Raw genomic sequence first — 23,572 nt, 5'->3', positions numbered from 1 at the left:
TAAAGGATCAATTTCTTTGTGGTGTTACTTGCTTACAGAACAACACACTGAGTTCCTGCTAAATTATTTCTTAGGTTAGGACAGGGGTGGCCAACCTGTAGCTCCGGAGCCACATGCAGCTCTTCAGAAGTTAATATGCAGCTCCTTGTATAGGCACTGATTCGGGCTGGAGTTACAGGCGCCAACTTTCCAATGTGCTGAGGGGTGCTCACTGCTCATGTCCCCACTCCATCTCTTCCCGCTCCCTCCCCTTAGCCTTCTGTGCCCAACCTTTCCCCTCCCCTCGAGAGCTTCCTGCACGCTACGAAACAGCTGATCAGGCGGTGCGGGGAAGGAGAGGGAGGCACTGATCGGTGGAGCTGCTGATGGGTGGAGGTCCTGGGAACAGGAGAGGGGAGCTGATGGGGGGCTGCTGATGTATTACTGTGGCTCTTTGGCAATGTACATTGGTAAATTCTGGCTCCTTCTTAGGCTCAGGTTGGCCACCCCTGGGTTAGGAGGCTCGTCTGAGGCTTTGTTTCCACCAGATTTGGGTAAAATACATGCTCTCTGTTCACTAAGTAACTTACCAAGGTCCTGATTCTGCAGACATTTTAAGATGTGGATAGTCCTATTGAAGTCAGTGGTACTATTTTGCACTAAGTTACTCATATGTGGAAGAGTTTGCAGGGTTGGGGCCCAAAGCAGGTGGCTATGTCACTTTTTTAGTCTTTCTATTTCCCATTTGCCTAGATTCAGAATCTTTTGAAATATTGTATCTACCATACAACAATAGAGGTATGCAGTAATATCCAAATAATGGTTTGTTAAAGCTTAAAAAACCAAAACCAGTAATGGTTTAAGGGTTTTGCTTGCTAAGCCTAATTTTCAGAGTCCTCTAAGCACAAGTATTGGCATAAATCTAGACATGCCCAAAGGTATTTCCATATTTTCATGATAGCATAAGTTACATAAGTAAGATGTGAACTACATAAGTATGTGGGGAACTCGCTGAGATAGTTGTATCAAGCCCATTGTCTGCCAGCAGTCTAGTGAAATGGCTCCAATGTAAGCCAATTTCCTTTTTTCTTTTTCTTTTTTTCCCCAGACATTCATGGGCTGGACTCTTACCTGGTGTAAATTGGCATAGCTCCATTGCCTGCAATAGAGGATCTGGCCCCACATGAATGCCATTTCACTCATTTTCTTCATTGGCATACTAATTGGGGGCCACCCTCTAATAATGCTTACTGGTGCTGAATAGTACCTTAATTCACAAGTAATGGAGTAAGTTACTGCTCAACATGAATAAGAGTATCAGAATATGATCATCAACTACGTGGACATGTAAACATCAGAAAAAATTGTACTGGCTTAGATTTATTTTGAATAATCTTCTAGTATTCCTGAAAGATGACTGTATTAGAGACTATCTTCTGTTTGTAGAACAGGAAAAACATGGGCAGTGGTGGTTTAAATTATCCAGGACTACCTCACGTATGTTTTTCAGTCCCAGGCATGAGGAAGACCCCCTCCTACAGAGGGAAGAAAATGAAAGCATTTTGCTTGGGAAGTGAATGCCCCTGCATTCTTGCCATATCTGAATAAATTTACCTCAGGTATATCTGTGGCCTTCATTACCTTAGTATCTGAGTACCTCAAATATTAAATTTATTTATCCTCACAATACCCCTAGGAGGTAGGCAGCTATGACCATCTACGTTTTACAGATGGGAAACTGAGGCAAAGGGAACCTAAATAACTTCCCAAGGTCACAGAGGAAGTCTGTGGCAGAGCAGAGACTTGAGCAGAGGTCTCCCAAGTCCTAGACTAGTGCCTTAACCACTGGACCATCTTTCCTCTGTGAGAGACATGCAGCATGGGTTGATTTATGTTCCCCATTTAAAAACACATACGAGTAATTTATTTTAATCATTATGAAAACTAAATCGTAGAGGTTGATAAGTTTTTGTGTTAAATATTTATATGGAGAAAGATCCCCTTTTGACTAAACCCTGGTGAGCTTCCCAATATATATTGCAAAACAGAATGATATAACTTTAAAAATCCTTCTGTCCTTGTTTTACTTCACTCCTATCATATGAAAAGGTAACAAGTTAATGTTCAAATAGTATGTTATTTAGACATTTTGGAGTACAATTTGAAAGCCTCAAATGAGGGCTCATCCACAGGACTCCCATTAAACTCAATGGGAGCTGCATGGCTAAAAACCCACACAGCAGTTTGAAAATGTACCTCGTGCTGTGCTGAAGATAGATGCTTAAAGAGTAAGTGCTTGAAGAGGGGAGAGTAAGTGATGGAATGGCTTTCACTCTTCAATCAGGCCAAAAATCCTCTTCCACCTAAATGATTTTCCATTGGAGTGGAGTCCCCAGCCTTATGACTCTCCCTTTCCTGCAAAGGAAGTATAATAAAACATGCTGAAAATAAATAAAACAACCATAAAGGGTCTGTCTTCATTTCTTACTTCCTTGTTTTAATTTTCTTTCCATTCCTTTTCTTTCCTGGCATCTCATTTGTACCATCATGCACTCTTCTTTCAGTTCTCCCATCTCATTTCCACTTTCCTTCTCTTCTCTCTCCCTTTTCTGTTCTCTTCCCTCGTCTCCAAGTTGTTTTCTCTCCACCTCTTCTCAGTATTCTCACCTTCCCCTTCATTCTCTCTCTCGATCCCTTTCACACTAGTATATCTCTTTTTCTTCCCCTTTTATTCCCCGCCCAATGTCTGTCTCTTCCCCCACCCTGCTATATCCTGGTCTGCCTTGTTGCTGTGCTTCTGGGTGGGCCTGATCCATGGAGTGTGATTCTTCAGGGCCTCTCACCTTTCCATCTCCTCTTCTTTCTCTTGCATTTTGGCCACTAGTTACCTCTGACAGAGCTCCCTCACCCCATCCCCATCTGCTTACTGGCCTCATACTACTGGCCCTGGTAATCAGTGGGTGGGCGTGGGCCAGACCTGATGTCTGTGAGAGGGGAAGTGTTCTGCACAGCTTCAGCAACAAAGGAGAGAGCTGGAATAGTTGGTACAGGAGACAGAAATAAAGTGCCAGCATCCTTTCTATAGCATCTCAATTCAAGCCTGGTGAAGAACACCACATAGTCTGGTTTCCCCTCTTTCTGTGTTTTAACCATTATAAGCCCTGTAATATATAGGGATACTCCCAGAGTAAGGCACTATTCATTGTAAGAGCAATAGCATCTGGCCCATCATTACCAATTACTAGATATTTGTCATTAATTTTTCAAGTGTCTCAATCAAACACGCCACACACTTGTAGAGAATATTATACTAAAGAGCAATTGCTTTTTAATTATAATGGTAAATATTTTTAAAGCACTGAGTCCAATTGTTTCCCAGGGAAATGTCATAAAAGCCAATGGGGTTACCACCTGGATGAATTTGGCCCTTAAAGCTTAATGTGGGTTTTCTTTTTTCCATTGTTGCCTGATAAAATAGGATAATGGCTGTGATACAGCAGCACAATTAGGAAGATATGAGCAACAATGTATAACATAATTTTTCTTAGTCTGAGTGATTGGAATGTGCAGCATTAAAACTGTTAATGACAAAATATTGTCTACAAAATCCTTTTGTAGTCAATTTCACAAATGGTGAAATTCTGCACCTCCTGTATATCAATGTCCAGACCTGTATGATCTATTTAAGGCTTTTTCAGCCATCTTTAGGGCATGCTCAGTCATGATGTATAGAAGCTGTATTTTTACTGCCTCGTTATCAATGCTTTGGTTGTAGAAGAGCTGTCAATATCATTTTTAGGGAGACTATTGCTGCCTAACATGATACAAATAATTAAGCCCTTGGAGACCATTATTCTAACTACTTATTACTTGCTCAACCATTTTGCTATATTGCTCAAATTTGGTGAAGACTAAGAACATTAAAATTCTCTCCTTCTTATAAGTCTCTGGAACAATTTGTTTTCTTGTTTGTTTGTTTTTTAACTACCTGAAATTTAATACCTGAAATTTAGATTTCTTTGTGACTGTTATGTAGAGAAATTATTATATCCATCATCCATATTAGTAAAACTTTTTAGAATAAGGAAGGTACTTTTTAGAAGAGGAGAACTGCTGTTTATGTCACTAGTTATTCCTCACTTCTAGTCTCAATTGTATCTTTAAGGCAGAGCTCTCATACATCCTGGAGCATGTGTGGGATCAGAAAGTACTGTCCCTCAGGGAATTTCCATGCACATGAGAGGACTTAACTTGATGCAGCATACTCCTCTCTCTGTCCCCATCCAGCTTTGCTGGTCAGTGGAGGTTGGAAAAGCAAATATATTCCTCACTCCATGTGGTGGTTTGTTCATGGGGTACTACAAGTCATCAGTCTCTGTGCTCTGGTGAGGCTGGGCCCTGCTGAAGCAAAGAGATGGCAAGGAGAGGAAGGCTTCTTATTCACTGCACAGCAGCCAGGCAAAACCTAGCCCTCTCTGTTTAGGTTTAGCTACCAGAAAATCCCCAATCAGATTATATTAGAGGGGAGAAAACAAAAGCCAAATTCTGGCCCAACATTTAAAACCAGACTGTACCTGCCAGGATCCTGAATTTTATACATGTAATATGTGGATAGGGATTATCATCAGGCTGTAAGATCATGTGGTTTACACGTTTGTTACTGGTTTCAGAGTAACAGCCGTGTTAGTCTGTATTCGCAAAAAGAAAAGGAGTACTTGTGGCACCTTAGAGACTAACCAATTTATTTGAGCATAAGCTTTCGTGAGCTACAGCTCACTTCATCGGATGCATACTGTGGAAAGTGTAGAAGATCTTTTTATACACACAAAGCATGAAAAAATATCTCCCTCCACCCCTCTCTCCTGCTGGTAATAGCTTATCTAAAGTGATCACTCTCCTTACAATGTGTATGATAATCAAGTTGGGCCATTTCCAGCACAAATCCAGGTTTTCTCTCTCCCCCTTCCCCCCCCCCCCCACAAACCCACTCTCCTGTTGGTAATAGCTTATCTAAAGTGACCACTCTCCTTACAATGTGTATGATAATCAAGGTGGGCCATTTCCAGCACAAATCCAGGGTTTAACAAGAACGTCTGAGGAACAGTGGGGGTGGGAGGTAGGAAAAAACAAGGGGAAATAGGTTACCTTGCATAATGACTTAGCCACTCCCAGTCTCTATTCAACCCTAAGTTAATTGTATCCAATTTGCAAATGAATTCCAATTCAGCAGTCTCTCGCTGGAGTTGTCATCATGAATAGGTCAGAATATGAACAAGAGGCTGCTCGGCAGCTCTCCTACACCACTTTCTACAAGCCATTACCCTCTGATCCCACTGAGAGTTACCAAAAGAAACTACAGCATTTGCTCAAGAAACTCTGTGAAAAAGCACAAGATCGAATCCGCACAGACACACCACTGTAACCCCGACCTGGGATATTCTATCTACTACCCAAGATCCATAAACCTGGAAATCCTGGGCGCCCCATCATCTCAGGCATTGGCACCCTGACAGCAGGATTGTCTGGCTATGTAGACTCCCTCCTCAGGCCCTACGCTACCAGCACTCCCAGCTACCTTCGAGACACCACTGACTTCCTGAGGAAACTACAATCCATCGGTGATCTTCCTGATAACACCATCCTGGCCACTATGGATGTAGAAGCCCTCTACACCAACATTCCACACAAAGATGGACTACAAGCCGTCAAGAACACTATCCCCAATAAAGTCACGGCTAACCTGGTGGCTTAACTTTGTGACTTTGTCCTTACCCATAACTATTTTACATTTGGGGACAATGTATACCTTCAGATCAGCGGCACTGCTATGGGTACCCGCATGGCCCCACAGTATGCCAACATTTTTATGGCTGACTTAGAACAACGCTTCCTCAGCTCTCGTCCCCTGATGCCCCTACTCTACTTGTGCTATATTGATGACATCTTCATCATCTGGACCCATGGAAAAGAAGCCCGTGAGGAATTCCACCATGATTTCAACAATTTCCATCCCACCATCAACCTCAGCCTGATCCAGTCCACACAAGAGATCCACTTCCTGGACACTACGCTGCTAATAAACGATGGTCACATAAACACCACCCTATACCGGAAACCTACTGACCGCTATTCCTACCTACATGCCTCCAGCTTTCACCCTGACCACACCACACGATCCATCGTCTACAGCCAAGCTCTGCGTTACAACCGCATTTGCTCCAACCCCTCAGACAGAGACAAACACCTACAAGATCTCTATCAAGCATTCTTACAACTACAATACCCACCTGCGGAAGTGAAGAAACAGATTGATAGAGCCAGAAGAGTTCCCAGAAGTCACCTACTACAGGACAGGCCTAACAAAGAAAATAACAGAACGCCACTAGCCGTCACCTTCAGCCCCCCACTAAAACCCCTCCAATGCATTATTAAGGATCTACAACCTATCCTGAAGGATGACCCAACACTCTCACAAATCTTGGGAGACAGGCCAGTCCTTGCCTACAGACAGCCCCCCAACCTGAAGCAAATACTCACCAGCAACCACATACCACACAACAGAACCACTAACCCAGGAACCTATCCTTGCAACAAAGCCCGTTGCCAACTGTGCCCACATATCTATTCAGGGGACACCATCACAGGGCCTAATAACATCAGCCACACTCTCAGAGGCTCGTTCACCTGCACATCCACCAATGTGATATGTGCCAGCAATGCCCCTCTGCCATGTTCATTGGTCAAACTGGACAGTCTCTAGGTAAAAGAATAAATGGACACAAATCAGATGTCAAGAATTATAACATTCATAAACCAGTCGGAGAACACTTCAATCTCTCTGGTCAAGCGATTACAGACATGAAAGTTGCGATATTACAACAAAAAAACTTCAAATCCAGACTCCAGCGAGAGACTGCTGAATTGGAATTCATTTGCAAATTGGATATAATTAACTTAGGTTACCTTACATAATGACTTAGCCACTCCCAGTCTTTATTCAAGCCTATTTCCCTTTGTTTTTTCCTACCCCTCCCCCCAGACGTTCTTGTTAAACCCTGGATTTGTGCTGGAAATGGCCCAACTTGATTATCATACACATTGTAAGGAGAGTGATCACTTTAGATAAGCTATTACCAGCAGGAGAGTGGGGTGGGGGGAGGTATTTTTTCATGCTTTGTGTGTATAAAAAGATCTTCTACACTTTCCACAGCATGCATCTGATGAAGTGAGCTGTAGCTCACGAAAGCTTATGCTCAAATAAATTGGTTAGTCTCTAAGGTGCCACAAGTACACCTTTTGTTACTGTAGAACTCATTTGGAATATTCATTCATTATTCATGCAGTGTTGCTGGCTCATGAGACTTTGTGTGTCTCATGATATTTGATTTTCTGAAAGCCCCCAGCTCCTGGAGTCATGTGATTACATGAGAATCTCAGTTTTCATTTTAAAAAAATTCTTAGCCCTCATATTTTCAGAGAAAAGCTGGAAAAGATGAACCTTAAAGGATCAAAAATCATAAAATACAAATCCCCCACTTTATTATTTTAAAACTTATTTTAAGCCAAACTCATGATATTCTGCAATGTTTTGGGTCGTGTGTCATGATTTTTGGACTCCCAGGTTTGTGGATGTTACAGAGGGCCTAAAGAGTGCCCTTTTCTTGGGTTTTGTGGGGAGACAAGATCAGTGTGGGGGAAACTTCCACCCCACACTCCTATTTGTACAGACTGTATGACAGGCCTTATGTGCAGTGCACTGCAGAGGTTTGGGCTTAGGGGTATGCCTACAATACATGGCTCTGGGGTATCACGACACCAGCCCTTTATTGAGAATTATATTTTTAACAAAGAACTTCTTTTATGGGACCAAATCCTGAGGTCCTTATTCACTAAATAGCTAGTTAGCACAATTAGCACCTTACTTTTATGGACATTAAAATCACAAGTAAAAATTAAAGGAAAAACAATGAAATGTAATACTTTTTAGTTCTGGAGGAGTTAGGGTATTTTATGTCGACTTTAATATAATAAAACTTCCATTAAATATTAATAATATGCATAGTAGCCACTTAATCAAAATAATTCTATATTTTAACTATTACTTTTGTATTGCAAAATAACTATAAAATGTGGAAATATTTTTTTCTTTTTAGCCCCACACACATTTGCCAGGTACCTTTTTAAACTCTGAGTCCATAGTATGAGTACTAAACTGTCCAAACTAGTAAAAAGACAGAACTAAGATCTTCAATACCATTCTTCATTCCAGATCAAATTGTCTGTTTTTAAAATTATGTGAGCAGGATCATATGCTATTGATATGAAATGTACATCAAATGCATTGGTAGCTCTCCGGTCTCTATACTGTTATGATACTATGAAGTTATTTAGATATGTATTACTGTATGCAACTTAGTCAGATAACTCATGGAAACAGCATTAGGTCTGCTCAGTCACAGTAATGAAGCGATATAAAATAGAAACAGAGAATATGTGTTGTCATGTATTGCTTAGACGAAGGATTCGTGACTGCCAGCTTCTATTCCTTTGTCAAGTCACTTACTTCTTCGAGCCTCAGTTTTCAAATGTAAAATGAGTATACAGTAGAATTATACTAACCTCCCCAATCATAATTGCATGCCCAAAACCCCATCATTCTCTGATCACTTCTTAGCAAAAGCTTTAATACATGCTCGCTTACATACATATCGCTTGCTGATGTTTACAAACTGTACATCATATTTCCTAGTATACAATGAATCATAGTTATTGATACACTGCATTTGAATGAACAAAGTATATTTTGTGGTGCGTAATCTTCATCTCCGCTTCTTTGTTTATGCACATGCTAATTTGCAAAATTCAGTAATTTGCAGTGGGTCTCACAGTCATTTGTGTGAATTACAAAAGTTCTGGTAGAATAGTAATCAAAGGGATGTTGTGATTAATTGAGGGCGAATCTGTCATCAGATACACAGGCAACTCCTACTGTTCTCTGTTACATGAGTATAACCTGGGAGAATTTAGTCTTTAATGACTGTAAAGCACTTTGAAATCCCTGGGTGAAAGGCACTGTAGAAAAATACTGTTAGTAATAGTATTAATTATTGGCCAGTTGCTGAAGTCTGTCCTACTCAAGCAAAACTATATATAGCCAACTTCCAACGGCTCTAGGGAATTTCTAAAGCCCTTAAAACTACCTCAAAAATCACAGGACTTTTGGAAGTGTTGATGCCATGATAAGAGGAAGTTATTACTGGAATAGAGATGGTTCCAGATAAAGAATAATTCTTGAGTACATAATCATCAGGAATCAAACAAATGTAGGTGATGTAATCTCTGTTATGAGATGAGAAACCTTTTGATAGACTCAGAAAACTCTGCAGGAAACTTGTAGACTGAAAACAAATAATGGTAATTCCTCGTAGAATAAAATACCCTTCCTGTTCTTTGCTTTCCTCCACCTGCCATCAGTTCTGCGGATAGCACTCTTGTGTGTCTACTAGAAGACTATATAGTATGAGCCTGAAAATGTCGTGATGCATGCAGTGTGGTGTGAAAACACATGAAAACTGTTTGTTAACTTTCAGGGGATTTCCACAAATAGTCATCGATGACAGACCTAGTTTTCACCTTGCACTTCTCTGTATTCACTTCATCCTTTCAAAAGTTGTTGTGTTCCACACGCCATCACTATTAATAATAAACGCATAGATATTTCCGTGTCCACACATACAGATGTTCTTGGAATGGCTATGAAGCTTCATTCAAAATGAGACTAACACTTTTGGTTGGTTTTAAATGGCATAACATACCCACGAGTGAATTAAAGCCTGCAGTCAGTCTCTCTCTCTCTCTGCCAAAGTAGTTTTACCAAATTAAAGACTATGTAATATATATAGTGTGTGTGTGTGTGTGTAGATATGTGCATGCGCACACACACACGCACACAATCTGTGTTTAAAAATTAGAATCTACTTTTACAGCAAGGATGTATAGTTTGTTTCAGTGTTATTGATGTTTTGAGATATCTGACCTACTGTGTAATTTTATGTGATGCATGGGGTAGGAGTACAGATAAAACTTAAGACCATAAACTAAATCTGACCTGAGGACAAGCTTTCTTTACACGTGTATTTGTATTTATTTATAAAAAATGAGAGTGTACATTTTTTTAAAATCCGTAACACATTAATGGGGGGGAAATAGCTCCCTCCAATATACAATGCATTAGACTGGAGCTGAGTCAGTAGAGTTTTTTGCCATAAACTTCAGTGGGGCCAGAATTTCACCCCTGAGTTCTACTCCCAGCATTACCTGGGATCTTGGGCAAGTTACTTTACATTGCTGTTCCTCTGCTTCCTGTCTCATCCTTTGCTGTTTTGTGTACTTCATTGAAATAGCATGATTGGACCCTAATCTCAGTTCGGACATCTAGATACTACTATAATATAAATAATAAATGAATGCATTCTCCTATTACTACTTTATTGGGGGGGGGGGGTGTTGGTTAGGGTGATGCAAAAGAAGTTTTAAGTGCTAGACCAGAATGGATATTAAGGTCTATTCTATTTTTTGGGGAATGCTGCAGGGCTGAATTATCTGCTCAGAGCCTGGTATGGAATGTTATGAGTGGTGATGCAGCAAACTCTGACCTGGCATTTCCCAGTTGGCAAGCATTAGTACCGATGAACCGAATAGAAGACATTTTGTATCTGTTCGCACACGTGTGCGCTCTCTCTCTCTTTATGAGATTTATTTCCTGAAATGTTGAATGGGTTTGTGTATATGTGGACTTTGTCCCATATGGTGCTGTAATGCACATATTTTTAGCAACATAGTGCTCTGAAAAGAAAATGAAACTTACAGGAAAATACAAGGGTAGGGAAGGTTAATGCTTTCATCAGAAAAATGAAAATCTTTGGCGTAAGCGTACTTGGACTGAGTGGCTAACATAAACAATTCAAAGACATCCTTAAGCAGAATCTCAACTCATGCAGCATAAATATCGATCACTTAGAAGACACAGCCACAGGCAGACTTGAATGGAGAGCAACTAATTTGGAGAGCAAAGTGTTTGTGAACACTTTGAGAAAGAAAAATTGGTTGAAAAAAGGGTCGAGCATCATGCCATGTCTTCAGTGGGAGACATTTCTGTGTGACACCTACCATGACCTTGCTCCTTGCAGATCGGACTGTACAGCCACAAGAGCACACACAAGATGCCGTGATGTGATCATCAGACACGACTGACTACTATATAGTTCATCAATGTCACTTTGGTTCAAAATTTATATGCTATCTCCCAGATAAAGCCAGGGGAAGGCCTCACTAGAGGACTAATTCCTGGGGGCAACAGGCTATTTCTCAAACTGGATTGGGGGGAGGGCCTGGCCAAACTTTAAAATAGTGTATTAAATTTTACTGGTATATACTTTAATTGTGCAGACTAATGTAGATTATAATATAACAATTAAATTTTATTAATGCTCTCATAAATTAGAAGCACTGAATGCTGATTTAATGAGGAAGCAGATTAAATTATTGTGGTACAGCACGTTTGGTTAAGCCGTTCCTCCTAAAATGGAAGACCGGGATTCAAATAAAAAAGGAATGCTAGCAATAGCAGTCTGTAAACCACAATGGCAGTGCCTGACAAACTTTGCTAAAGCTGAATCTAAGGGCATTTGACTTGCCTTTTTGGCAGATGTCTATTTATTCTTTCTCCTTGTTGTACTCTTCCACTGATACCTGATTAAAGGGAAATCAGGACCTTTGGAAATCTAAAGTAAATTTCATTTACTGAATGACATGCTGAATCAGCTTGTCTTTATACATTTCTTTAATATCAATAAACAAAAAAAATATATTTAACCTCCAGTTAGAACAACTCTGCCTGTCGTCTGGGTGAGTTTGTCACATTCTGTATTTTGTTCTGCCAGTGTAAACTAGAGTTTTGCTAGAAGGAGTATCTGATCACTATACTCCACATAGAACAGTGTACAATCAATCCCTACAAAGTTCTTAGACAAAATGAGTTTCTGCTTTGCATGCACGCACGCACGCAATCCAGGAAGTCAACCTAATTGTGCACAGAAAATAGGCTAAGAGAAGCTATCATGCAACTAATGACCTCTATTATAGGGCTTTTCACAATTCTTTTTCATAGGTGGTTTGGTTTTTTGCACCTACGTTGTTTTTCATTCATATTATTGTCCTTGATCCTGCTAACACAGAATTCAGTGACAAAACTCCCATTAACTTCAGTGAGAGGTGGATCTTTTCCTCATTTTCTTTCCTGATTTAAGTATGTTTATTCATTTGCATGGGCTTTTCATAATATTATAGATATATCCGTAGAAAGAGACCCTGCTATATTAATAACTTTAAAAATTAGGGGTTCACATTTTAGGCATTAAAATATACGTTGTCTTTTATGGATTATATTCTGAAGCAAAAGGATTTTGCCTCCTGAGTAAAAAGGTTCTGATTAAGGTCAGCCGATGAGCAGAAATGGTTCCAGTCTGCCACTGAAAAACTATGTACCACTGTCTGCACTGGAGATTAGAGCTGGCTTATTCTTATTCACATTTGGTCAACAGATGGTCCAACTATTCCGTGTGTATTCTGGTAATGCAAAAACATGCACATCAACCAAAAAAGTATAATAAAAATAAGGGAAATGTCACTGGGCATCTGACTAGGATGAATGCCTCACAATGCCTGCTTCTCAGGAAGTAGGATGTTGCTGGCTGACTATAAAAGAGAGAACTAAGCAAGCAGGAATGTTGTCATTAGATTAGTAACTACTGATTCTGATCAGACTGAAAGACTCGAATGACAACCAGATGCACAAAGGTTATGTAAGGATGGTACCGTTGCCCCTTGTCCGGTATGGGTAGCTAACATTTGGGGCCTTACTGGGTTGTTTCCAGTAGGAGTAAAAATGATTAAGAGAATCAGGTATTTCTTTGGTGCAGTCCTCTTTATTTACAAAGAAGGTTCACAACGTCCTGTTTCTGTGAACTTAATAGGAACAAACAGTAGCAGGTGGTTTCCTTACTCACAATCTCCAAGCCTGCTTTTCTAGCCAGTCTTGTACTCCAATGAGCTCTGTCTACTCCCTATCAAGGTCACTCTCATGACAGCTTCTCTGGCTCTCTGGTTGTTTCTGCTTCTGACACACCTGGACAAACACAGCTTCAACCAATCAAAGCCCTAGCCCCTGCACTAGCAATCAGTCCCCATGGAACCCATTTACCCATATGGCTTGATTTTTGATTAGCCCTGCATGTGGCCTAGTGCCTTGGACAGTGGCTTCCATTATCTAAGGCTATCTTACTCAATAAAGGAGCCAAATTGCTTCTTCCATTCAGCCTGAATTAAGAGTAGCTAGCATGCCCATCAGCTTTAACAAGCTCTGTGATTGCAGATCGATCAAAGGCATGCTTGATGGCAGCCATTAATACCTACCAGCGTAATAGCACAAACATTCTTTCTTTTTTAATGTCTGAGCTGAGATTGACTAAACTCTCATGATGTTACAGTGCCAGATTGTGGCCAGCCCTGCATGGGATGTAAGTGGGGGGAAAAGGTTACCAGGCAGTGCACTTGTGCCTCTATAGAAGAATGAGCCATGATCCCAGTCTTTGCACTCTTACCTCCCTCCACACTAGCTAGCATTGCTGTGCTAGGAGGGAGCACATAATGGACCCATTCACAGAACTGTGTCTGAATTAGCCTCTCCACATTCTGGTTGAGTTGGCTAGAATTTCTTCAGGCGCTCCTGCTGCAGCGCAGCCTATCCTCGACCCTCAGTGCCAGGAGGAAGTCAAGTTGGAAATCAAGTTGGCTGTTACTTTATTCCAAACACCTCAAAAGCCTTCGAGGTCAACTAGTTTGCTCCCCACTCCTACATCTTGATCTCTTCACTACATTGGTGGTATTTTATGAGTGACAGCTCACCTCAACCCCTTTTTGCAGCAGGACTGTAAAGGATCCTGCTCCCACTGCTACTGCATTAACATTCAACTTTTAATTTGGTGGCCACAGATTGTACTGGACTGAAGTGAAGAGGGGGAAAAACAGAGCAATAAGGTATGCCCACTTTCTCAATCCTTCAGAAGGCGAGTCGTCATCATCACAGTTGTAAATTTTAGACACATTTTCACAGAGTTCTAGTTGTAATGTTTTCTTTGAATACAAACCAAACATACATGGAGTGGGAAAATTATAAGACATTTTATTTCAATTATCCTGGAACATACCTGGGGAATAAAGGAGTCAAGCCAGGAATTTTCTTTGGGGATGAACTGTCCACATTATACACAACTGTTTAGAAATGCAATGGTACTCAAAAGTAGTTGTGGTATTACACTTTTCTGGAAAATTATGAATGGTTTTTTTAAATGGCATTAATTTTATCATTCTGCTGCTGCTACAACACTGACATCAAGAAGATGCCTGCTAGCTGCATATGTTGTCTGATGTTTATTAAACTCCCTTTGTAGCGCAGATAAAAAAGAAGCTCTCGCTACCCTATACGTGTAAAAGGTAAAGAAGTGCTTTAAATGTGTTAATCATAGGCTTATGTATAGAAGCGAAGAAAGTTCCAAGCCCAGGATATCCTATGAATATTAATTTGCTAGTAGCCAGTAGAATTATGTATTTTGTTCTTTAAATGACCCTAAGACTACATGTCTTATCCACATACAGAGATTTCTGACCTTTAAAATGTTTTTGTATTTTCATTCTCCAGGATGGAGGAGACGGTGAGAAATCTTCTGCAGAATCAAGGATCCCCAGACCAGAATGGAGAGGGAACAGTTAATATCATGAAGGTGTATCAGGTATTGGTAGCTTTTCTATTGTTTACATATTTAAAAAATCTAACAAGTGCTCTATATTTCTGACATCCATGTCCAAGTATTTTTGTTCTGTCTTTGAATTATGAATGCTGGTAATCTATTATTATTAAATAATTCAACATACCTGGTTCCTCCTTCCTTTCTCCATGTATTCTCCCCCTACTGCTTAAGGTTTTCCATTTCCATAATTACATTTTTATCTTCTTGCTCCTTCCCAAGAAACTCTTCGCTTTATTATTTTGATTGTTGCATCTACCTTTCAGAAGGGAAACATGAACCAAATGTTAAGCCTTATTAAAGAACATGAAATTTATGGTAAAATATTCCAAAGTGCCTAAGTCACAAGATTTTACCAGAAGATTGTCACAGCAATGTTCTGTCAACCCATATTTTCAGAGGTGATAGAACCCTGTAGAAAGCTGCAAAAATTCATCTGACTTGTGTGGTAGGTGTGCTTTGTCACTTGAACCCAGGATACAGGGAAGGTGAGCGTCCCATTGAACAGAGAGTACTAAGGGTCTAGAACAGAGTTGGTTCCGGAGAGAAAAACTGAGGGAGAACCAAGTTGAGGGAGGAAGCTTATATTATGGTTTATGATTTATTAGAATTTTCCTTTACCCAAGAAAAGCATGAGATTTGAGCTAACTGAGGGCCTTTACATTCTGTTGAGGATGTTGAGATATATTCTGTCCATTTACACTGACATTCTGAAAATTTACTTATTTAAATATTTAATAAAGACAGTCCCAATGATTCTAAAAGTTGCATTTCCTTGGTCAGACAGAGAAGGCCTCAGTGCGTATTCATACCTTTACTAACAATCCTACAAGAAATAAAATATTGAAACGTGACCTACTTTGCAGTTCTCCAGATAACGAGACACTTGTGAAAAAAGGTGTATAAATACTTCCATGTCCCTTCTTACAACCAGAGCATGAGGACAAGCTAAAATGCAAAGCCAAACAACAGTTACACTTGATCTGAGCTTCAGAATCATAGGCAGTTAAGACTTAATCTAAGGTTATGTATATGTTCAAGTAACTGACGTGGAAATAAATGTGAAGGTGATTCACTGTGTGATTTGATTGTTAAGGTACATGACTAAGAGTCACAGCTGTCATGGATTCTATTTTTTGGATCTGCTGCTATCATGTCTGATCTTGGACAAGCCACTTAATGTCCCTGTTAACCCGTCTGGGCTCTAGTTTCCCTGTCTGTAAACTGGGGATACTAATAGTAGCTAACCTCACACAGTGCTGTTCTGCTACTTAAATAATTTAACACTGGGATTCTTCTATGGGAAGTCCTGTATAATTACAACATACATTTAATTGTTCAATTTATTTATTATACAAAAAATGTGCTCAAAGCAGTTTCTTCTTTACTGAAAGAATGGCCAGCCTACTGCATCATATGACAGTGATGAACAGAGGGAGTGAGAAATGAGGAAAATTGTTCGTGAACATTTTACTTATTCTGAATTGCTTTTCAGTTCAGCCATGTTGTCAGGGTTCCCCTCCCACTCTGAACTCTGGGGTACAGATGTGGGGACCCACATGAAAGACCCCCTAAACTTATATTCCACCAGCTTAGGTTAAAACTTCCCCAGGGCACAAATTCCTTTCCTTGTCCTTGGATGGTATTGCTACCACCACCAAGTGGTTTACACAAAAATTCAGGGAAGGGTCACTTGGAATCCCTATCCCCCCAAGCAATTGCCTTAGCAATGTGAGCACAGACCAGACCCTTTGTCTTCAGGACACTGAAATCAATCAGGTTCTTTTTTAAAAAAGGAACTTTATTTATAAAGAAAAAAGTAAAAGAATCACACCTGCAAAATCAGGATGGAAGGTAACTTTACAAGGTAATAAAGAGATTTAAAACATAGAGGATTCCCCTCTGGGCTCAGCTTCACAGTTACAAAAACAGGAATAAAACTACCTCTGTAGCATAGGAAAATTCACAAGCCAAAACAAAAGATAACCTAACACATTTCCTTGCCCTACTTACAATTTCTGTGGTTTTAGATGGATTATTCCAGGTATATTTTCAGGAGATTTTGTACCTGCTTGGCTTCTCCCTCTGTCCAGAGAGGCAACAAACAAAGAGAACAACAACAAATCCTTCCCCCCTCAGATTTGGTCTGTGCTCACATTGCTAAGGCAACTGCTTGGGGGGATATAGTAAACTAACTAAAGCTTTATTAGCTAGGAAAAGGAAATGAGAGTTATTGAAACCTTAAAGCAGGTAAAATATATGCACAGGTGAGTCACAGTGTGTAAATTTAAATGGCAACAGTGATGTAATAAACTGTCAGTTTCCCAAAAGTCTTTTCAGGATACCTAGATTGTCTCTGGGGATCTCCGCTTTGCATCTGGCATACTTCCCTGTAAGAGTCCAAACAGGCCGGAGACGAAGGATCTTTCATTGAATCCATATTTATAGGTTCTCACAGAAAACAAGCTGACAGAGTCAATACCTATATAGGCTTTTCCTTTGATGACAGAGAGTGAGGAATTCATTTTGAGTCTTTGACCTCCAATCATCACTCACTATGAGCATTTGCTTTGCAATTAGCTCTTTTCTGTTAGAGTTCTTCATTGCATCCTACAAGCTTCTTTCTCCTTTGATGGGTTATTTAATTACATTGTAAATGTTTGCTATTACATTATGAGAGGATACATATAAGTAAAACAATGCAAGTAACATTCCATTAGTTTTCATTAACTTTAAACACCAAATACACTCTGATACATTTAACACTCACTTTCATCTATACTAATGCACAAGTGAATTGGCTTGGGGCTTTGGCATGAGCTGACACTTGGTCTGCCAGTGTCACACTTACTGTACATTCCAAATAAACTGGGGGAAAGTTTTAGTTTGAAACATGCTTTGGCGAAGAATGAAAATGTAGTGATACCGAAATGTTTCATGAGTTTGTGTCGGTTTTGCCAAATTGTTTAAGTTGAAGGGGGGAAAAAACCCAAAATTCCAAAAGAGTTGCAACATTTCATTTAGACATTTGTGAACAAAAGTTTCAATTTCTAAAATTTGAAATGACTTTTCATTTTGAAGTTTCCTTCAATTTTATTTTTTAAAATGTAAAAAGAGCTCAAAATTTAATTGAAATATTTCATTTTGGGTTGAACAAACCAATTTGTTCAACCTGAAAAGATTTTTGCACCCATTTTTTGGAATTGCTAGTAGGCTGAAAATTCGGTTAGTCACATAGCTCTCATTCCTAATGCTTTATTGAGTGCAATTTTCAAATGTGTAAGTAAAGTTGGTACTATTTTTCTAAAGCAGAACACACCTATGAGTTTAATTATCAGTAATCCAGAAATTTTTTTGGCACAATAAATTCCTATATTTTGGAACAAATCAGAAAACATAGAAGGAGATCTCTAGAGTGGCTCTTTAACAGGAATTGTTGATACCGTGTCCCATATTCCCTGACACCTATGGTAAGTTAGTTTCACTGTGTGCAGCCTGTTCAAAATAATATTGAGTAGTCATAAAACACTGTGCACTAAAGACTTTTGATCTATTGACTGTTGGACACATTTGTTTTTTGCAAACCCAATGATTGTTCTGGGACATATAAAACTGAGTATTTATTACAATACCAATATGCCTGACTCCAGAATAAATATTGCTGTTAATTAACTTCAGATCATAGAATCATGGAAATGTAGGGATGGAAGGGTCTTGGAGAAGTCATCAAGTCCAGCTCCCTGAGCTGAGGCAGGACCCAGTAACTCTAGAGCATCCATGATAGGTGTTTGTCCAATGGGTTCTTAAAAACCTCTAATGATGGGGATTCCACAGCCTTCCTTGAAACCTATTCCAGAAGCTACCCTTTTAGCTGGAATGTTTTTCCTAATATCTAACCTAAATCTGCCTTGCTACAGATTAAGCCCATTACTTTTTGTCCTACTTTCAGTGGATGTGGAGAACAATTGATCACAGTCCTCTTTATAACAGCCCTTAAGATATTTGGAGACTACCAGCCCCCCCCCCCCCCCCAATCTTCCTTTCTCAAGACAGGTCAGGTTTTCTAAACCTTTTAGCATTTTTGTTGCTCTCCTCTGGACTCTCCAATTTATCCACATCTTCCCTAAAGTGTGGTACCCAGAATTGGACACAGTACTCCGGCTGGAGGCCTCACCAGTGCCGAGTAGAGCAGGACAATTACTTCCCATGACTTACATGAAACACTCCTGTTAGAATAGCTGTCATAGGGCATCTCTCTCGAACACACCCCCTTGTGCCCCGTTGTGGCCCTGCAGGCATGCTGCACTTAGTGTCCTTTGGGTCTTTTCAGACAATCACCCAGATCAGGTTAGTCCAGTGCCTCTTTGCGGTATCTGGATTTGCAGTTTATTTATTCTAAAGAAGGTAACTCACTTATTTAGCTGTACAAGTTCATGCCCACTCTGGATCCATGTAAGAGTCCTGGTCAGTTTTCTCCCCTGTCCCAGATCTTCTTCCAGAGCTGGGTTGTACTTTGGACAATCCCTCTGTCCCTCTCCTTAGGATAGGAGCTCTCTATTTCTCTTCCTTGGAGCTGGAGTTACACTTTATAGCTGTAGAGCCTCAGGCACCTTCTCCTGCAGCTGGCCCTTTTCACGATCAGTCCTTCAGCTGGTTGTGGGGGTTCAGCCTAGGAGAGTTCAGCAGGCAGACCTTCTCCGGCTGCTGTCTTCTTTCTGCTGACACAGGGCCCTTCAGGAGCTGTCATACTCCCTGTAGTGTCTACAGGCATCTGCCCAGCTGTGAGGGAGGAGACTGCATTTATGCTGGTGCCCTTCTTGATAGAGAAGAAAGCTTTGCCCCAACTTCTCTGAGCTCCAATCCCTTAAAGAAGCAGTACCAGGGTTTCCTCCCAAATCCTACTTACTCCTGGAACTGCTTCCTTTCTCCTGATAACTCCCAGGTATCTTGCATCTATATTCAGACATTTCAACTCAAAAGAGTCATGTCAGGTGATGGGGTGGACTGACGAGTACTCGGGACAACCCTTGAAGAGCAGACTGCCCTGTCACTACAACCCAGAATGATATTAACCTTGTTTGCAGCTGCATCACACTATTGATACATACTCAATTTGTAATCCATTATAACCCCAGATCCTTTTAAGCAGTACCAGTACCAACTATTCCCCATTTTGTAGTTGTGCATTTGACTTTTCCTTTCTAAATGTAGTACATTGCACTTGTTTTTATTGAATTTCATTTTGTCGATTTCAGACGAATTCTGTAATTTTGCAAAGTCATTTTGAATTCTAATCCCATCCTCCAAAGCCCTCCCGTCTTGGTGTAATCTGCAGATGTTATAAGCGTAGTCTCCACTCCATTATCCAAGTCGTTACTGAAAACATTAAATAGTACAGGACCCAGGACTGACCCCTGTGGGGCGCCACTAGATACACCCTCCCAGTTTGACAGTGAACCATTGATAACTACTCTTTAAGTACAGTTGTGAACCCACCTCATAGTAATTTTATCTCGACCACATTTTCCTAGTTTGAGCATGAAAATGTCATGTAGGATAGTATCAAAAACCTTACTAACATAAAGATTAATCACATCTACTGCTCCCCCCCATCCACTAGGCCACTTACCCTGTCAGAGAAGGAAAGAAATTTGGTTTGGCATGATTTGTTCTGGACAAATCCATGCTGGCTATTCCTTATAACCCCATTATCTTCTAGGTGCTTACAAACTGATAGTTTTAATAATTTGCTCCAGTATCTTTCCAGGTATCAAAGTTAGGCTGACTGGTCTATAATTCCCCAGGTCTTCATTCCCCTTTTTAAATATAGGGACTGTGTTTGCCCTTCTCCAGTCCTCTGGGACGTCACCCATCCTCCAAGAGTTCTCAAAGATAATTGCTAACAGTTCTGAGATTGCTTCAGCTAGTCCCTTATGTATCCAAAGATGCATTTCATCAAACTCTGCTGACTTGAATAGACCTAACTTGTCTAAATATTCTTTAACTTGTTCTTTGCCTATTTTGTCTTACATTCATTCCCCCTCAATGTTAATGTTAATGTTGTTGAGTATCTGGTCACCATGAACTATTTTAGAGAAGACAGAAGCAAAATAGGCAGTAAAGACCTCTGTCTTCTTGATGTCATCAGTTATTGGCTCTCCTTCCCTGCTAAGGAGAGAACCTACATTTTCTTTCATCTTTCTCTTGCTCCTAATATATTAATAGAACCCATTCTTATTGCCTTATATCCATTGCTTGGTGTAACTCACTTTGTGCCTTAGCCTTTCTGATTATATCTCTATATGCTTATGCTATTCTTTTGTACTCCTCCTTAGCAATGTATACATATTTCCACATTTTGTGGGATTCCTTTTTGATTTCCAGGTCATTAATGATGGCAACATATTGTTTTCTTACTGTTCTTCCTGTATTTCCTTCACATTGGGATAGTATGCAGTTGTGCCTTTAATATTGTCTTCTTGAGATAGGGTTTCCAATTTTGGTTGGAGGTATTCCGGCAGGTTTCGTCACACAAAATAATCTTTAATTCCTGGAGTCGTATGACAGGGTGCTGGGCAAAGGGTTGCTGATTCATCCCTCTGTCATGCCAGCTCCCATTTAGGGGAATACATTAGAGCTGGCCAGAGAGAACCTGGCCCTAATAGGGGGGAAAGAGACAGCTGCCACCCAATTAGCCAAGGGCTGTATAAAAGGGGAAGAAAGCTAAGGGAGGAGTTGAAAGAAAGTGGAAAAAGTAGGGAGTGGAAGCAGGGAGGTAACTCCTCCCTCCCTTCCTCCTGCCTGCTTGCAGATGGTGATGGGCCAAATGTACATGGTAAAATGGTGGTTGGAACAAGCCTATGAATAAACTTCACCAGTGGTTACTAACCCCAGTGTCTCAGAGTGACTTTGTGGACCTAGCAGAGGCAGGAACCAAGGGGGCCCTGCCGTGCCCTGCTGTAAGACCCCAGGACAATCCTGGAGGGTTGGCAACCCTACCGTGAGAGTCTTCCAGCTCTCCTGAACTCCTTTAGCCCTTAAATTTTCTGCCTTGGGACTTTACGTACCAGTTCTCCGAGTGTTTTAAAGCCTGATTTTTTTGAAGTCCATTGTCCTTATTCTGCTGCTCTCATTCCTTCCTTTCCTTAGAATCATGAAATCTATCATTTCATGTTCAGTTTCACCCAAATTGCCTTCCACCTTTAGATTCACAAGCAGTTCCACCCTGTTGGTCAGAATCTAGTCTAAAATGGCTGTCCCCTGGTTACTTCCTCCACTTTCTGAAACAAAAAGTTGGCACCAATACATTCCAATAACTTATTGGACATTTTGTGTTTTGCCGTATTACTTTTCCAACAAATGCCTGGGTAAAGTCCCCCCACTGCTACTGGGGGTTATGTTTTGGATATTTCTGTTATTTGTTCTAGAAATGGCTCATTTACCTAGTCCTTCTAATTTGGTAATCTATAGTAGACCTTTACCATGATGTCACTCCTGGTTTTTTCCCCTTACTTTTAGTGACTTTCAACTGGTCTGCCTTTCATCTCCTTCTGGACCTCAATAGAATGTAATGTAATTTGATGTATAATGCAGCACCAACTCCTTCCTGTCCTTCCTGGCAGGAATACCAGTACTCCATTCATAAGATTAATTCCACCAAGTATCTGTGATGCCAAATGTCATAATTTATCTTATGTACTAATACAATACACTGTAATCTTCCAGTTTATTCCCATACTCCTTGCATTTGTATATTGAGATCTCAGAGGTTGAGCAGATTCCCTTATTGCTTTCCCTCTTGTTGCTTCTGTGGCCCCACTGTAATTTTCCATGTCCTCCCCAACATCTAGTCCTTTGTTAAGGTCACTTTTTTATTTCACCTGCCCCTTTTGAACATAGTTTAAAGGCTCAATAGGCTGGTGACTCTTCCGTTTCTTGGTCAGGTGAACCCCATCTCTTCCCAGTAGACCTCCTTTCCAGAATAGCATCCCATGGTAGAGGAAACCAAAACCCTCCCATTGACACCATCTGTCCAGCCATGCATTAATCTAGAGGATGCACGTATCCCTGCCTTGGCCCTTACCCTCAACTGGGAGGATGGACAAGAACCCAACTTGCACCCCTGACTCCTTTACCCTCACTCCGAGTCCTGTAGTCACTGGTGATCGGTTCGGGTCATACCTGGTCGTTTTGGTGGAATAGTAATATGGTACAGCACACAGCTTGCATTATTATTATTAAACTGTGTTAGGCCTTGTCAAAATTCTCACTTGAAATGAAGATTCTGCACCCTTATAGTAGAGGGAACTGCCTTGGGGGAATTCAGTAAATTGGGCTTAAGTACCTTCTACAGTGTAACTGAATTTAGATGCCGGAATGCAAATAAAATTATGTTCAATTATAGTGCATGGTTTTTACATAATAATAACTGAGGCTATGAGTATGAATATTCACATAAATTGAGACCATAATACAGAATAAAGAATGTGTGTTTTAAATTATGAGGGGTGGCACTCAAAGGATCTGGAAGTTAAGTTTAGTTAAAGACTGCAGAATTCTGAAGCTTATCTGAAGTTTATTGGGGTTATGAGCCACTTAAGCCTAAGTATATTAAAGGCCAAACAAAGGCTTGCCCATTCAAGATGCCCCATTTATGGGAGATGGGAAATGGTCACTGTGAATAATCAGGAGAAATGGATGAATCCAGTTTGTAAAAGCAAGGACTCTGC

General features: G+C 40.4%; 1 protein-coding gene and 1 long non-coding RNA gene across 9 annotated transcripts in view; one reads left to right on the top strand and one right to left on the bottom strand.

Annotated features, from left to right (window-relative positions):
* Positions 1-23,572, top strand: part of NCKAP5 (NCK associated protein 5) — a 588,725-nt gene that overhangs the window by 377,246 nt on the left and 187,907 nt on the right. For all 8 annotated transcript variants that reach the window (XM_043525276.1, XM_043525274.1, XM_043525277.1 and 5 more), the window contains one exon: positions 14,738-14,828. In XM_043525276.1, the coding sequence (XP_043381211.1) occupies positions 14,738-14,828 (91 nt within the window). The remainder of the gene's footprint in view (positions 1-14,737; positions 14,829-23,572) is intronic.
* Positions 1-23,572, bottom strand: part of LOC122462374 — a 355,548-nt gene that overhangs the window by 252,895 nt on the left and 79,081 nt on the right. The window lies entirely within an intron of this gene.

Source organism: Chelonia mydas, chromosome 11 (assembly GCF_015237465.2).
Source record: "Chelonia mydas isolate rCheMyd1 chromosome 11, rCheMyd1.pri.v2, whole genome shotgun sequence".
Classification (NCBI taxonomy): Eukaryota; Metazoa; Chordata; order Testudines; family Cheloniidae; genus Chelonia; species Chelonia mydas.
This window is presented reverse-complemented; position numbering and strand designations above follow the sequence as displayed.